The 15,663-nt window shown below is 38.0% G+C and overlaps 1 protein-coding gene across 5 annotated transcripts in view; it reads left to right on the top strand.

The window, feature by feature from the left end:
• The window catches only part of BABAM2 (BRISC and BRCA1 A complex member 2), a 478,108-nt gene that overhangs the window by 432,660 nt on the left and 29,785 nt on the right, over positions 1–15,663 (top strand). For all 5 annotated transcript variants that reach the window (XM_027555768.1, XM_027555767.1, XM_027555772.1 and 2 more), the window contains one exon: positions 6,008–6,161. In XM_027555768.1, the coding sequence (XP_027411569.1) occupies positions 6,008–6,161 (154 nt within the window). The remainder of the gene's footprint in view (positions 1–6,007; positions 6,162–15,663) is intronic.

Genomic DNA, 15,663 nt, shown 5'->3' with positions numbered 1-15,663 from the left:
TGCCTTCTTGAACAGAAGCTGCAAGGAATAACATTTCCTTTAGTTTCCTTGCATTGCAGGTCCAAGAAGACCTGATTTAAAAAGTTGAAATAGTTAGGTCTTGTAATGTCTGACATAACAAGGAATCCAGAGCTGGGCAGTACCAGAGAGAGATGAATTCGACAGCTCAGTGACGTCAGGCTGACTTTCCGCTCATGGTCACGAGATGAGTGCCAGCTCCAAGCCTCAAGATCTCACATGATAAGATCTAGGCAAAAATGAAATGGGGGCTTCTCCATATGTGTCTTAAATTAGGAAAAGGTTTCTCAGAGACCCCTGGCCGACTTCCACTCAGGTCCCATTGGCAGAACTGAATCACATTTCTTTGCCTTGGTTTTATAGAAGGTTGAGGAAGTAAATGCTCTCCGACTATGGGAGGAGGTGTCTGAACATATAAAAGAAGATGGAGAATGGCTGTTGGTTAGGCAACCAAGAGTGTTGGCCCCGTTACCAAGATTGGGAGTGAACATCACTATGTACGGTAATAGCTTGAGGGAACGATCAAGCTCTTTGTTCCTGCACTGAATCGCGCCCCCACCCCCCAACTGGGATGCTTTGTGATTTCCTAAGTCTGCTTTTATTTATTATTCTCTCTCAGTGCTTTGTGCCAGACTGCTAGTTATCACTATTTGCTGTTAATGTCCCTTGTTCTAATCTTGCCATAATTAGATTTTTTTCCTTTTTCCTGGAAAAACCATATGATCAAACTTGTTAGAACAAAGCCTGAAATGTTGAGTATCTGGCAGCTGTCCTGTGGATCGGTTACACAATGTGGCATTTTTCTTTTGGCTGTCCAGTGTCTTTTTTCCATTGTTGAGGTCTGAGGCTGGGAAGTGAAGTTTCTCGAGAGTCTTGTGAACTTAGATAAAACTAATGAAGTCTTCTGGTGCAAGGATGAGCACATAGGAGCAGTTAAGCATATTTACTAGAGAAGATAAAACCATCAGAACTTCAGCATGGTTTGGAGAGAGGCGGCAAAAGTTTCTCAGTGCATCCGGCGCCTCTCAAAGCTGCACGGCGGGCAGTTCTCTGGGACTGTGACCAGTAGAACCTGTCACTGCTGTGACTGTCCAGCGTGAGGCAAGCTGGTGCAGAACTTAATTATTCCTGCCTTCTGCCAGGGCGTCAGAGCCCTGTGAGCAACTCCTGTGAAGTGCCTAGGTTGAGCAGAATTAGCAGTGTTTGAGTGTGACTCGTTTCAACAAGTTCTTGAAGAAAATAATGCTTAGGAAATGGCTATTGAAAATTATACTGAACAAGGAGGGGACCATTTCTTCTGTGGCTCAAGAGCTGGGCAAAATTCAGTCTCTGAATCCAGAGAGAAGGAAATAGGAAGCACTTGTGAAAACAACGCTGACAATGAGTAACTGAATCCAATGAAATGATTCTACTCTGGGAATCAAACCTGAGCTAGTAGAGGAGTTGGATTCTAAGGAAGCAGATGTTCAGATGCTCAGATTTAACGTGGCTGAGACAATGAGCCCAAACTGCCTAGAAGCTTAGGAGTTTCTTAAAGGGAGTTAGCTGTTTGAAGGCTCAGCAGTCATTATTTTAATGTTCAGAAAAATCATGACGTAGCCTGAAGGCAAAATGTAGTGTCAGAAGCATTTGGGGATAAGGAAAACAAAAAAAATTTTTTTTAATTCTAACTAATTTGTACCATTCAAATCATTCTTATAAGAAAAATGCAAAGTATTTCTCATAGGTATTTTAGTTATTAACTCCTTCTTAGAACATTTTTAAAGAAGTCATCCTTCTACTGACTGCTGACTGATCCAGGCAGGATATGCCCTCGTTAAACTGAGCAAGATATTTATATTTTTTAAATTTTATTTTCTCATATGTGAATTAATATGTGGATTACCAAGTTTTATCTTTGAAGGACTCTGACCAGTCCTACCCCTTCTAATGATGTAGCCACTGTGTTCAAATTTTAGTATTGACTCCAGCTACACTTTTTAAGAAAAATCTCCATGGCAAAATAATTATGTAATCAAATACTTTTGGGGAAATCTTGGTACATATCAGCTAATAGGTTTTTTAAAATCAGAATAACTCACTCATTTAGGTAAATAAAATTTTGTTTATATTTTGAATTGTTCCTGGTCTTAATTGGGCATTAAGGGGGTCAGAGTGGATGTTTCAGGACTAGGTGGGAAGATCATTTTTTAGCCTATCAAAATACCAGCATCTAATTTTCTACAAAACAAAATAACAGGAACAAAAAATAGAATGCATTTCAAAGCCCCAGAAATCTGGTAGCTTAAGAGTCATGAAGCTTCTGATATTATGTATATTGCTTGGATACTAAATGATGACTGTACTTACTTTGAATTGGTAAATTATTGCCATTGAATTTTATTATTGAAAATTACTGCTGTTTTAAAGGGAACCTTGCATGTTAAATACTTTGCACCAATGCTATAGCTGTTGCTTTGGAGATTAATCTGAATCTCATTTTATGTATGAAACATATAAAATATAAACATGGTTGAAGTAAAATTAAAGTACATGTGAATAGGCATTTTTTTCTAAAATTAATCAGAGGAAATGAAATGAGTAATCAGAAGAGAGATAAACAGTTTTGGAAAATGATAGTTATTCCAAATGACTGAAGATATTTTATATCAAACTCTGTAAGATGAAGGGATTCAAAAGGGTTTTCTGAATCCAAGTACTTGTCATGTGAATTAGTCTGTTTTTCGTGTTTTGTATTATTCCTATATGTTACCAAATTTTTGCTTTGGCACAAACAGACATGTATTGAAACTGCATTGAGGCACTTGGAAAATGTGACTAAAGGATGGACATTCAAAATCTTGCCACTTTTCTTTGGTTGGGGGGTGATTCATCTGTAGAAACCCCCTACAGCACTGAGTCAGAGTCAGATATGCTCAGAGGTCTAAGAGGCCTTACCAACTGGACAGTTTTTTGTTTTTTAAGTTTGCTGCAAGCCTAACTTCCTTCAAAAAAATCATTTTGGGTACTTGGTAGTCCTATTCCAAGTCAAAGGTCACCCTAACTGACTTGGTGATACATGTATAGCTATCTAGTATGTCTTTTTCTTTCCTATATTTGCCTCATGGAGCCAAAAGGATGAACCCTGTACATCCTTCACAGCAGAGACTTTAGCTTACTAAGTTGTAATTTTAACATAGTGAGCAGTAAACCCAAGAGCAAAAGGCAACGTGAGCCAGTGGAAGGAGCTTAGGATTTAAATTACAGAACTAGATTTGAGTCCTGCCTCTGTATAGCTATGGTATGAACAAGTTAATAAACCTTTTGGAAACTCAAGTATGTCATTTATTAAATGCAGCTGGTGAAAATAATGTCTGCTTCAAGGAATTATAGGTATCAAATTAGATAAAGTATATAAAAGTACTCTGTAAAGCTAGAAAAGTCTATACACATTTTTCTTATTATTTTTTTAAACGGATGTGCCTATTCTGTGTCCTCAGAGTGAGTAACATTTACAGAAATACATGTTATATGCCTTGAGGAATTTGACATCAAAACAGTCTGTGTTTTTAGTGATAGTTTGCCTGAACTGAAAATAGGAAGTCATTTTATTTTTAAAAATGGAGTTAAAGGATCCCCAAATGAACATAAAGCACATAATATTTGTAAATAGCAAATATTAAAATCAGTATATACTGTAACAGTAGACATATGTAGTCCCTGTGGCATTCCATTAAGCAGCTCGTACTGATTGAGGAGATATATATGGTAACATATACGGAAAAATGTAAAACTGCTCAGTATCAAAGTTCACCGCTAGATTGAAAATAAAGTGATATACTTTGTTCTTTCCCGTGGCCCAGTTCACTTGCCCTCTTGATCCCCTTTCCAAATCCAATCTTTAAGAACAGTCTTCTTCAGATTCTGGATGAGAAAGACACTGCCCAGCCTTTGATGAGCTTATGATATAATAGGTACTTAGAAGAGATACACAATTAACTTCTCTGTGAATACTGGACAGGTAATTAGTGCCACAGCAGTTCAGGGGCCTGGGGTTGCCCAGTCTCTGTGACCATTTCCTAGTACTCTTTCGCACCTGTCTACACATCATGCCTCATATTGGTTTAATTTTTATTTATGGGTGATTTACCTCTCTACAGAAGAACTGTACAAAAAATATCTTCACAACCCAGATAATCACGATGGTGTGATCACTGACCTAGAGCCAGACATCCTAGAATGTGAAGTCAAGTGGGCCTTAGAAAGCGTCACTACAAACAAAGCTAGTGGAGGTGATGGAATTCCAGATGAGCTATTTCAAATCCTGAAAGATGATGCTGTGAAAGTGCTGCACTCAATATGCCAGCAAATTTGGACAACTCAGCAGTGGCCACAGGACTGGAAAAGGTCAGTTTTCATTCCAGTCCCAAAGAAAGGCAATGCCAAAGAATGCTCAAACTACCAAACAATTGCACTCATCTCACACACTAGTAAAGGAATGCTCAAAATTCTCCAAGCCAGGCTTCAGCAATACGTGAACCGTGAACTTCCTAATGTTCAAGCTGGTTTTAGAAAAGGCAGAGGAACCAGAGATCAAATTGCCAACATCTGCTGGATCATGGAAAAAGCAAGAGAGTTCCAGAAAAACATCTACTTCTGCTTTATTGACTATGCCAAAGCCTTTGACTGTGTGGATCACAATAAACTGTGGAAAATTCTGAAAGAGATGGGAATACCAGACCACCTGACCTGCCTCTTGAGAAATCTGTGTGCAGGTCAGGAAGCAACAGTTAGAACTGGACATGGAACAACAGACTGGTTCCAAATAGGAAAAGGAGTACGTCAAGGCTGTATATTATCACCCTGCTTATTTAACTTATATGCAGAGTACATCATGAGAAACGCTGGGCTGGAAGAAACATAAGCTGGAATCAAGATTGCTGGGAGAAATATCAATAACCTCAGATATGCAGATGACACCACCCTTATGGTAGAAAGTAAAGAGGAACTAAAAAGCCTCTTGATGAAAGTGAAAGAGTTGAGTGAAAAAGTTGGCTTAAAGCTCAACACTCAGAAAACCAAGATCATGGCATCTGGTCCCATCACTTCATGGGAAATAGATGGGGAAACAGTGGAAGCAGTGTCAGACTTTGTTTTTCTGGGCTCCAAAGTCACTGCAGATAGTGACTGCAGCCATGAAATTAAAAGATGCTCACTCCTTGGAAGGAAAGCTATGACCATCCTAGATAGCATTTTCAAAAGCAGAGACATTACTTTGCCAACAAAGGTCCATATAGTCAAGGCTATGGTTTTTCCTGTGGTCATGTATGGATGTGAGAGTTGGACTGTGAAGAAGGCTGAGCGCCGAAGAATTGATGCTTTTGAACTGTGGTATTGGAGAAGACTCTTGAGAGTCCCTTGGACTACAAGGAGATCCAACCAGTCCATTCTGAAGGAGATCAACCCTGGGATTTCTTTGGAGGGAATGGTGCTAAAGCTGAAACTCCAGTACTTTGGCCACCTCATGCGAAGAGCTGACTCATTGGAAAAGACTCTGATGCTGGGAGGGATTGGGGACAGGAGGAGAAGGGGACGACAGAGGGTGAGATGGCTGGATGGCATCACTGACTCTGTGGACATGAGTCTGAGTGAACTCCAGGAGTTGGTGATGGACAGGGAGGCCAGGCGTGCTGCAGTTCATGGGGTCGCAAAGAGTCGGACAAGACTGAGCAACTGAACTGAACTGAACTGCCTCTCTACCTAGATCATAAACTCCTTAAAGGCAGGGAAGACACCTTGTCTTGGATTGGCCAAAAAGTTTGGAAAACCCAAATGAACTTTTTGGTCAACCCAGTGTTTCCTGGGCTCTCTCTCCACACCTGTTACCTAAGCGTCAGCCAGTGTTCATGGTTTAAGGAGAGTCTTGTACCCACCATTCATATTTAGCCAAAAATGTGTATTAAGATGCATTTAAGCCCTAACTTCCTTTTCCTTTCTTCTGTCTTTACAGTTGACCTGCCCCTGTTTTTTCCTCGAGATCAGCCAACTCTCACATTCCAATCTGTCTATCACTTTACCAACAGTGGACAGCTTTATTCCCAGGCCCAGAAGAACTACCCATACAGCCCCCGATGGGATGGAAATGAAATGGCCAAAAGAGCAAAGTAAGTGAAGCATTGTTTTTGTTGTTGTTTTATTTGGCTGTGTTAGGTCTTAGTTGCGTACGAGGGATCTTCATTGCATCTTGCAGGATCTTCCCTTGCAATGTATGGACTCTCTAGTTGTGGCACGCAGGCTCGGTAGTTAGAAAGATGCTTGGACTTAGTTGCTCCACAGCATGTGGGATCTTAGTTCCGCAACCAGGGATTGAACCTTCTTCCCCTGCATTGCAATGTAGATTCTTAACCCCTGGGCCACCAGGGAAGTCCCCTGAATCAACTGTTGTTTCTTGCAAATAGGTAACATATTGTTTATCTAGTCCAGGGGTTGGCAAGCTACTGCCCTGTGCCTGTTTTTATGAATTAAGTTTTATTGAAACATAGCCATACCCATTTTTAAACTTATCTTCTGTGGCTGCTTTCATGCAACAACGGCAGGATGAACAGTTGGAACAGACCACATATGGCCTGGAAAGCCAAAAGTAATTGCTTTCTGGCCCTTTATAGAAAAAGTTAGCCAACTCCTCATCTAGCCTCATCAGGTAGATTGCCTTTAAAAAAAAAAATGGGTTACAGGATATCTCTGAAATCTACCTTTCTATTTAGATTAGATTCTATGTACTAGATGGGAATTGGAGTTATGGATAAACGGTGTCTATGATGAAAATATTGACAGCTGCTTTCACATTTTTTAAAATGGGAAATTTCAGCAGACAGTAAACAAATAGAATTTTGGTCTTGTTAGTCAACATGTGGATCCAGTACCTAGTTCTTCATATGGAACTGTAATGCCTTTGAAGGAACAGAATGAGTTATATTCCTCATTGCATCTCTGCAGCCATTGCCCAGAGTAGGGCCTGCATCATCTTTGAATAAATGGCTATACAGATAACTTAGAACTATTGATATCCTTAGGGAAATAAGTTGGGAATTTGAGGTTGAAGTTTAGCTGGAGTTTGGAATTTAGAGATATAACTATTGCACTTGAACCTCTCTATAGAAAGTGTTCCCCAGTCATATGGAATAGGTAAATATAAATGCAGAATGTTTTTTATAGGTAAGACTTTAGTATCTGGAGCACCAGTCTTCATGAACCATGGCCTTCCTAGACTGAAGCAACAGTGAGTGGGTCAGTGTCATACTTTCCAAAAATAAATTACAATGTGGCAGGTGATTATTACTTTATCATATAGCTGTATGCTCACACCTGTGATTCCAGCTAAAGGATGTTCAAATCCAAAGAATTACAGAGATGAAGAATATCGATGCAGCGTCCTCTTCATTGCTCATCCAGTATTCACTGAGCATCTCCCATGTTCCAGGCAGTGTGCCCAAGGCTGGGGTACGGTGATAAACAAATCAGAAATTTTCCATGTCACCATGGAATTTATAGCCCAGCAGGAGAGATCAAAGCCTTTATGATATCAAACCAACTTGTGATGGTTTTTTAAAGTGTATACTAGTAAAACCTGGCCTTCCAGACCTAGAATGCTCTTGATTGGTAAGGCTTCTTGCTCTTTTCTTCCCCACTGTGGGTTCTCTTTCGGTCCGCAGGTGTCCCCTGGCATCTCCTATACTTTCTGTAGTACAAGGCTTTCACTCACAGCAGAAGTGGGACTGTTTTAAATAATGACAGGACAATTTTCTCTAGAAACCCAGATTGCCTCTGATTCGTATGTGGAATCCAGAGCTGCTGTTGTCTGAACCTTCAGTGTGCCCTCCCTCCCTGTGTTTTTCCTTTTTGTCCACGATGCCCAAGTCTGAATTTCTATTTAAGAAAAAAAACAAACACACGCAAAGGTAACTAATGACGATGAGTAAGACTTACTTATCTTGAAATAAACTTGAAAGGGGGATTATGAAATAAGTTTTATGTTTGATGAATTGCAGTTTAATTTTCTGGGCTTTCCCTGGGTCTACATAGGATCTGTCCTTAAAAGATGGGCTGTTATTTGTGGTATGTGCTGTGGAGTCTAAACTAGACGTGTTTTTGTGGTTTCCATGGCAAAGTTATCTCCGTGTGTGTGTGTGTATGCACATGTGCGTGTGTATGCCCATAGACACACATGCTTTTTCAGTAAACATTTTAGCATGTATGAATTTAGTCTTTAAGGAGTTGCAGACCAAAGCCTATGATTTCAGTGTAGGCATATCGTAAGTGAAGTCTGTTTATCTTAATAGATTGGTTCAGAATTGCAAGAGACCTTTGCTTTACGTTACCACCAGCCTAAAGAAAACATCTGAGGTAGTGTTTAAAAAAAATCTGCCTCCTACCGTAGTGAAGATGGATCCATTTTAAGTGTAATAAAAGAGAAAGCCAGCAGCTCATGCTAGAAAGAAGTAGTTTAAAAACTCCCTTCTTAAACTGACCCGAGTAACCCTGAGCTGTGTCAGAAGTCCAGGTAGTGGATAAGCACAACCAGAGAACTGTCCTGCAGTACAGACTAGAGATTGGGGGAGAAGGTGAAGAGACAGGACAGAAAGAGACAGAAGCCAACTGCAGCCTTCCTTACACTCCCTGCTGCTTTGTCCTGTGAAGATACTGTCTGTACACAGTGCGCACAGGCTATAATTCACTAGGAGAGCTCTGCCCAGGACATAAACACTCTCATGGTTTATGAACAGCACTACAGCCCTTGGAGTGGAGTCAGCTGTTTATTCCTTCCCATAGAGCAAAATTCTAAACATGTGAACTCAGAAAGGCCACTTTCTGGCACTGACCAGGGCTTCTCCTGTGACTTGTACTTCTTGCTCATGGCTGTCCAGCAAATTCTGTCCTCACAAGTGAATCCCCTCTGCTGGGTGAGCACAGGCCCTGGGGTCATGTGCACCCCAGTTCCCATCACAGGTTCTAATCTGTAAGCTCTGTCACCGTGGGCAGGGCTATTAATCTTCCCAAACTTCCTCCTGTAAAACAAGACTATACTCCTCCCTATGATAGGCTTGAGGTGAAGGGTCAGTCAGGGGTTGGACATGGGAAAGACCCTTGGTTGGATTTAGCGTCTGCTTTGACTTACAGTGCCTTTGCCTGCTGCTTTCATCCTGCTCTCTTTCTGCTCCTGCAAATCTCCCCTTCCTTCCACACTCTTCCTTATGGTTTTCCATCCACGTTAAATTACAGGCAGTTCTTTCACCTCTCTCCAGTTTGGGTTGACTATTGGTCATAGACTGCTTTGAAATACCTTATGTATTGTTCTTTGCTTTTTCACATCTTTGTATACATCTCATTTCCTTCATCTACCTGTGACTCCTTTGAAGGCAAGGGTTTTGCATATTTCTTTTAAAGATATCTTTATCATTTAAACGTATTTATTGTAGCATAATTTAGGTACACTTATAGTTTAGCAGTGGCCACAGGACTGGGAAAGGTCAGTTTTCATTCCAGTCCCAAAGAAAGGCAATGCCAAAGAATACTCAAACTACCGCACAATTGCACTCATCTCACACACTAGTAAAGGAATGCTCAAAATTCTCCAAGCCAGGCTTCAGCAATATGTGAACCGTGAACTTCCTGATGTTCAAGCTGGTTTTAGAAGAGGCAGAGGAACCAGAGATCAAATTGCCAACATCCACTGGATCATGGAAAAAGCAAGAGAGTTCCAGAAAAACATCTACTTCTGCTTTATTGACTATGCCAAAGCCTTTGACTGTGTGGATCACAATAAACTGTGGAAAATTCTGAAAGAGATGGGAATACCAGACCACCTGATCTGCCTCTTGAGTAATCTGTATGCAGGTCAAGAAGCAACAGTTAGAACTGGACATGGAACAACAGACTGGTTCCAAATAGGAAAAGGAGTATGTCAAGGCTGTATATTGTCACCCTGCTTATTTAACTTCTATGCAGAGTACATCATGAGAAATGCTGGGCTGGAAGAAACACAAGCTGGAATCAAGATTGCCGGGAGAAATATCAATAACCTCAGATATGCAGATGACACCACCCTTATGGCAGAAAGTGAAGAGGAACTAAAAAGCCTCTTGATGAAAGTGAAAGAGTTGAGTGAAAAAGTTGGCTTAAAGCTCAACATTCAGAAAACGAAGATCAGGACATCTGGTCCCATCACTTCATGGCAAATAGATGGGGAAACAGTGGAAACAGTGTCAGACTTTATTTTTCTGGGCTGCAAAATCACTGCAGATGGTGACTGCAGCCATGAAATTAAAAGACGCTTACTCCTTGGAAGGAAAGTTATGACCAACCTAGATAGCATATTCAAAAGCAGAGACATTACTTTGCCAATAAAGGTCCATCTAGTTAAGGCTATGGTCTTTCCCGTGGTCATGTATGGATGTGAGAGTTGGACTGTGAAGAAGGCTGAGTGCCAAAGAATTGATGCTTTTGAACTGTGGTGTTGGAGAAGACTCTTGAGAGTCCCTTGGACTACAAGGAGATCCAGCCAGTCCTTTCTGAAGGAGATCAGCCCTGGGATTTCTTTGGAAGGAATGATGCTAAAGCTGAAACTCCAGTACTTTGGCCACCTCATGCGAAGTGTTGACTCATTGGAAAAGACTCTGATGCTGGGAGGGATTGGGGACAGGAGGAGAAGGGGACGACAGAGGATGAGATGGTTGGATGGCATCACTGACTTGATGGACGTGAGTCTGAGTGAACTCCGGGAGTTGGTGATGGACAGGGAGGCCTGGCTTGCTGTGATTCATGGGGTCACAAAGAGTCGGACACGACTGAGCGACTGATCTGATCTGATCTGATAGTTTACATACAGTGAAGTAGACAGATTCAAGTGTAACTTTTGATGGAGTTTTGACAGTTACCTTCTACCCCTTTCCAGTTAGTCTCCTCACTCCCAAAACAATGCTTTTTTCTATCACCATGTCTTAGTTTTTCCTTTTCTAGAAGCTTCTTTTAAATGGAATAATACAGATTATACTCTTTCACATCTTTTGTGTTCAACATAATTAATTTTAGACTTATCTGTTACGGCATTGCTTCTTTTTACTGCTGAGTAATATTTTATTATCTGAATATACTATAATGTACTAATCCATTCATCTGCATATGTGTGTTTAGGTTGTTTCCAGTTTGGGGATTTTTATGAATACAGCTGCTATGAACTTTCTTACATAAGTTTTTAATAGACATGCTTTCAATTCTGTGGGTAGATGATGGGGAGTGGGAATATGTGTATAATGAACTTTATAAGAAACTGACCACCTTTTTCATAATCGTTGTGCCAGTTTGTACTCCCACTATTAATATGTCAGGTCCCAATTGTTGCATATCCTCTCCAACACTTGGTATTGTCAGTCTTTTTAATTTTAGCTATTCTGGAGGGAGTGAAGGGATATCACATTGAGCTTTTAATTTTGATATTCTAATTATTACTGATAAGCATATTTTCATGTGCTTATTGTTATAAGTGTTTGTTCAAATTTTGTGTATTTTTAATCAGGTTGTTGGTCTGTTTATTATTAAGTTTTAAGAGTTCTTTATATGTTCTTTGTCAGAAATATGTATTAGAAATATTTTCTCCCAATCTGTGGCTTGCTTTTTCATTTCTTAACAGTGTCTTTTGATGAGCAGAAAATTTTTAATGAAATCTGTTTTATCAGTGTTTTATTTTTATGTTAATATTTTTGTATCCTCATAATTATTTGCCTTCCACAAATGCCTGAAGAGATTCTCCTCTTTCTCTAAAGCTTTGGTTTTGATTTGACATTTAGGTCTATAATCCATCTCAAATTCATTTTGGGGTATGGTATGAGGTAGAAGCTGAAGTTAATTTTTTTGTTTATATATCTCCAGGTATTTAAGCAACACTTGTTGAAAAAAGTTTTTATTTTCCCCATGGAATTACCTTCATGCCTTTATCAAAATAAATAGACCATATATGAGTGAGTCTGTTTCTGGATATTCTGTTTATCTAGTTTTCTGTTTATATACCAATAGTTCTTAAAGTCAGGAAATATAAATTCTCCAACTTTATTCTTTTTAAATATTGTTTTGTCTGTTTTAAGTCCTTTGTATTCCTGTATAAATTTTAGAATCAGTTTGCCAATTCCAACCCCAACCTTCAAAAAAGACCTGCTGAGATTTTGATTGAGATGGCATTGAGTCTGTAGCTCAATGAAGAACTGACGGACATTTTAACAATACTGAGTTTTCCAATCAACAACATGATTTTTGTTTAGATCTTCTATATTTTATCTCAGATATGTCTTAAGATTTCATGTGGAACTCTAGTGTTTTGCTTTTATTGTGAATGATAGTTTTTCAGATTTCGTTTTCCAGTTGTTGCAAGTATATAGGAATACAAATGACTTTTCTAGATTGACTGCTAAATTTATAATCCTACCAAGTTCTAGTAGCTTTTTTGTAGATTTCTTAGGATTTTTTACATAAACAGTCATATCATCTATTAACAGCTTTACTTCTTTCTTTCCAGTGTTTATAATCTTTATGTTTTTTTTGTTTCTTTTTTTTTTTTTTTTTAACCTTCTGTACTGACTGGGACTTCCAGTTCATTGTTGTACACAAGCACTATGAGCAGACATTTGGCTTTATATATCCCCTTAAGGTTAATGTTAGCATTAGGTTTTACTTAGATGTCTTTAGCAGATTAAAGAAATTCCCCTATATTCCTGCTTTGCTAAGAGATTTTTATCATGGCTGAGTATTAAATTCTGTAGAATGGTTTTGTATCTATTGACATGATTCTGTGTTTTTTCTTTTTTCTGTTAAAATGGAGAATTACATTCATTAGTTTTTGACTGTTAGACCAACCTTGCATTCCAGCAGTAAATAAACCCTTCTGAGTCATGATATTTTATCCTTTTTTGTATTATTTGATTCTATTTGCTAAAATTGTATTGAGAATTTTATATCTATGTTCATGAGTCATAGTGGTCAGAAGTTACTTTTCTTGTATTGTCCTTATTAGACTTTTATAGTAGCACTAAACTGGCTTCATAAAATGAATTGACAAGTTTTCCTTCCTCCTCTGTTTTCTGAAAGAGTTTGTGTAGGTTTTGCATTATTTTTTTTCCTCAATGTTTGGTAGAGTCTATTTGTGGAAAAAAATTAAACATCTGTACTACACACAGAGATATTCAGATTTTTACAATTTCTCCTTCCATTAGTTTTAGCAAGTTGTGGGTTATTTTTTAAAGAAATTTATCCATCATATTTAAGTTGTTGAATTGATTGGCATTAAATTGTTTATGGTATTGTCTTACTTTCCTTTTAATATCTGTAGGATATAGTGGTATAACTTCTTTTATTCCTTATAGTGAAAATTTGTATCTTTATCCTCTTATCCCCTTTTCTTTAAAAAAAAAAAAAATCTAGTTAGGGGTTTATCAGTTTTTCTAATCTTTTCAAAGAAGCAGCCTTTTACTTTGTTGATTTGTTTCACGTGGTTTGTTTTCCATTTTGTTCATTTATGCTTTTATCTTTATTATTTCCTTTGACTTATTTTCAGTTTAATTTCTTCTTTTTCAGTTTTAATTTCTCAAAATGGAAGTTTAGATCATTGATTTTAATCCTTTCTTCTTTTTTAATAGAAGCCTTTAAAGCTATAAATAAGGTTTGTTTTAGCTGTCTCTCTCAAATTTTGATACATTGTTTTTCTTTATCATTTTGTTAGAAAATTTTTTAAATTTCTTTTGTGATTTCTTTTTGAACCATGAGTTATTTATAATTGTGCTGCTTGAATTTCAAGTGTTTGGGGACTTTTCTAGTTGTTTTATTGTTACTGATATCTAATTTCTATTTTGGTCAATTATAATCTGTATGGCTTTAATCCTTTGAAATCTGTTGAGATTTGTTTTATGACTCAACATGTAGTCTATCTTGATAAATAGTCCATGTGAACTTGAAAAAAATGTTTGTCCTGCAATTTTGAGTATAGTGTTTTGGATACATATTAGTTACTTGTTAGTAGTATTCAGTCTTCTATATCCTATTTTTTGTGTGTTTATTATTATATCAGTCCTGAAAGGAGGTGTTAAAATTCCACCTATGATTTTGGATACGTTTATTTCTCCTTTTAGTTCTGTCATTTTTTTGCTTTTTGGATTTTGAAGGTTTGTTATTTACGTACATACATATTTGGAATTGTTACATCTTCTTGATAAATTGACCCTTTGACTCATGGTATTTCTGATAATACTCCTTCACTTGAATTCTGCTGGGTCTAACATGAATCTAGTTTCACCAGCATTCTTGTACTTATTTTTTGCATGGTATATCTTTTTTCATCCTTGTTCTTTCATCCTGTGTGTGCCTTTATATGTCAAGAAAACCTTTTATAGGTTGTTTTTTTAAATCTAGTTTGATAATCTCTGCCTTTTAATTGGAGTATTTCATTCATTTACATTTCATATTATTAATGAGCTGGTTGCATATGTCTGCCTTCTTACTATTTGTTGTTTAATTTCCCCTGTTCTTTGTTCCTTTGTTGTTCCCTTCTAAATCTTTCACTTGATTTATTTGAGTATTTTTTAGTATACCATTCTCTCTTCTCTTGGTCTTTAAGTTATCATATTTTAGTTTTTAACACACTAAAACACATTCTTAATTCGTCTCAGTCTATGATGAATTAATACTATAACATTTCAAGTATAATGTAGAAACCTAAAACAGTATAATTCTCTTTATACTTTCTGCTATCCTCTGATATATCTTCATATATCATGAATCCCACAATATATTGTTATTACTTTGGCTTTAAATAGTCAGTTGACTTTTAAAGAATTTTAGAAAAGAAAGAAAGGTTATGCTCCACTTTATTTGGTGATTTCCAAATAAAGGTAATGGAAAATATATTTCCCCTCCAAAAAAGAAAAAAAAAAAAAACACTTATTTTTAAATGTCTTCTTTGGAACAAGCCATCAGAGAGCCATGTCCAGCCTATATGCAGAAGACATTGAGACTCTCAGTCACCAAGAAAAGATACACCTGCATGATATCCAGACACCTCTGCCTTTCCTGTGGACTTTGCCATTTATCATGCACCCTCACATACTTTCTTGAAATCATCACTGTAGTCCTATGAGAAGATTAGTAAAGAAATTCTCACCACCCTTCATACGTATGAAAAATCCTGAGGCTCAGAGAGACTCAGGGACTTTCTTAAGGGCACAAAGGTAACTTATAGTGGAGTCAGGACTCAACATAGGGCCTCTGACTTTCTGTACATCCACACCTAGGCAGATGGATTAAGTTTTCCATTCTCTTTACCACTTCTGAGCCTCCTTTCTCAGAAGCCTGGTATTTGAGTAACATAAATATAGAGAAGAAATACATGTGGCCTTTAAGAGCACTGACCCTAAAGTCAAGAGAGAGTTGGATTTAAACCTGTCTCTGCTGCTTACTAGCTGTGTGACTTTAGGCAGATTCATAATCTGAGTCTGTCTCCTTATCAATAAAATAGGGAAGCTAGTTTAGAATATCAAGTCAGTTCAGTTCAGTTGCTAAGTCGTGTCTGACTATTTGCGACCCCATGGACTGCAGCACGCCAGGCTTCCCTGTCCATCACCAACTCCC

The sequence above is a fragment of the Bos indicus x Bos taurus genome, chromosome 11 (assembly GCF_003369695.1).
Source record: "Bos indicus x Bos taurus breed Angus x Brahman F1 hybrid chromosome 11, Bos_hybrid_MaternalHap_v2.0, whole genome shotgun sequence".
Classification (NCBI taxonomy): Eukaryota; Metazoa; Chordata; class Mammalia; order Artiodactyla; family Bovidae; genus Bos; species Bos indicus x Bos taurus.
This window is presented reverse-complemented; position numbering and strand designations above follow the sequence as displayed.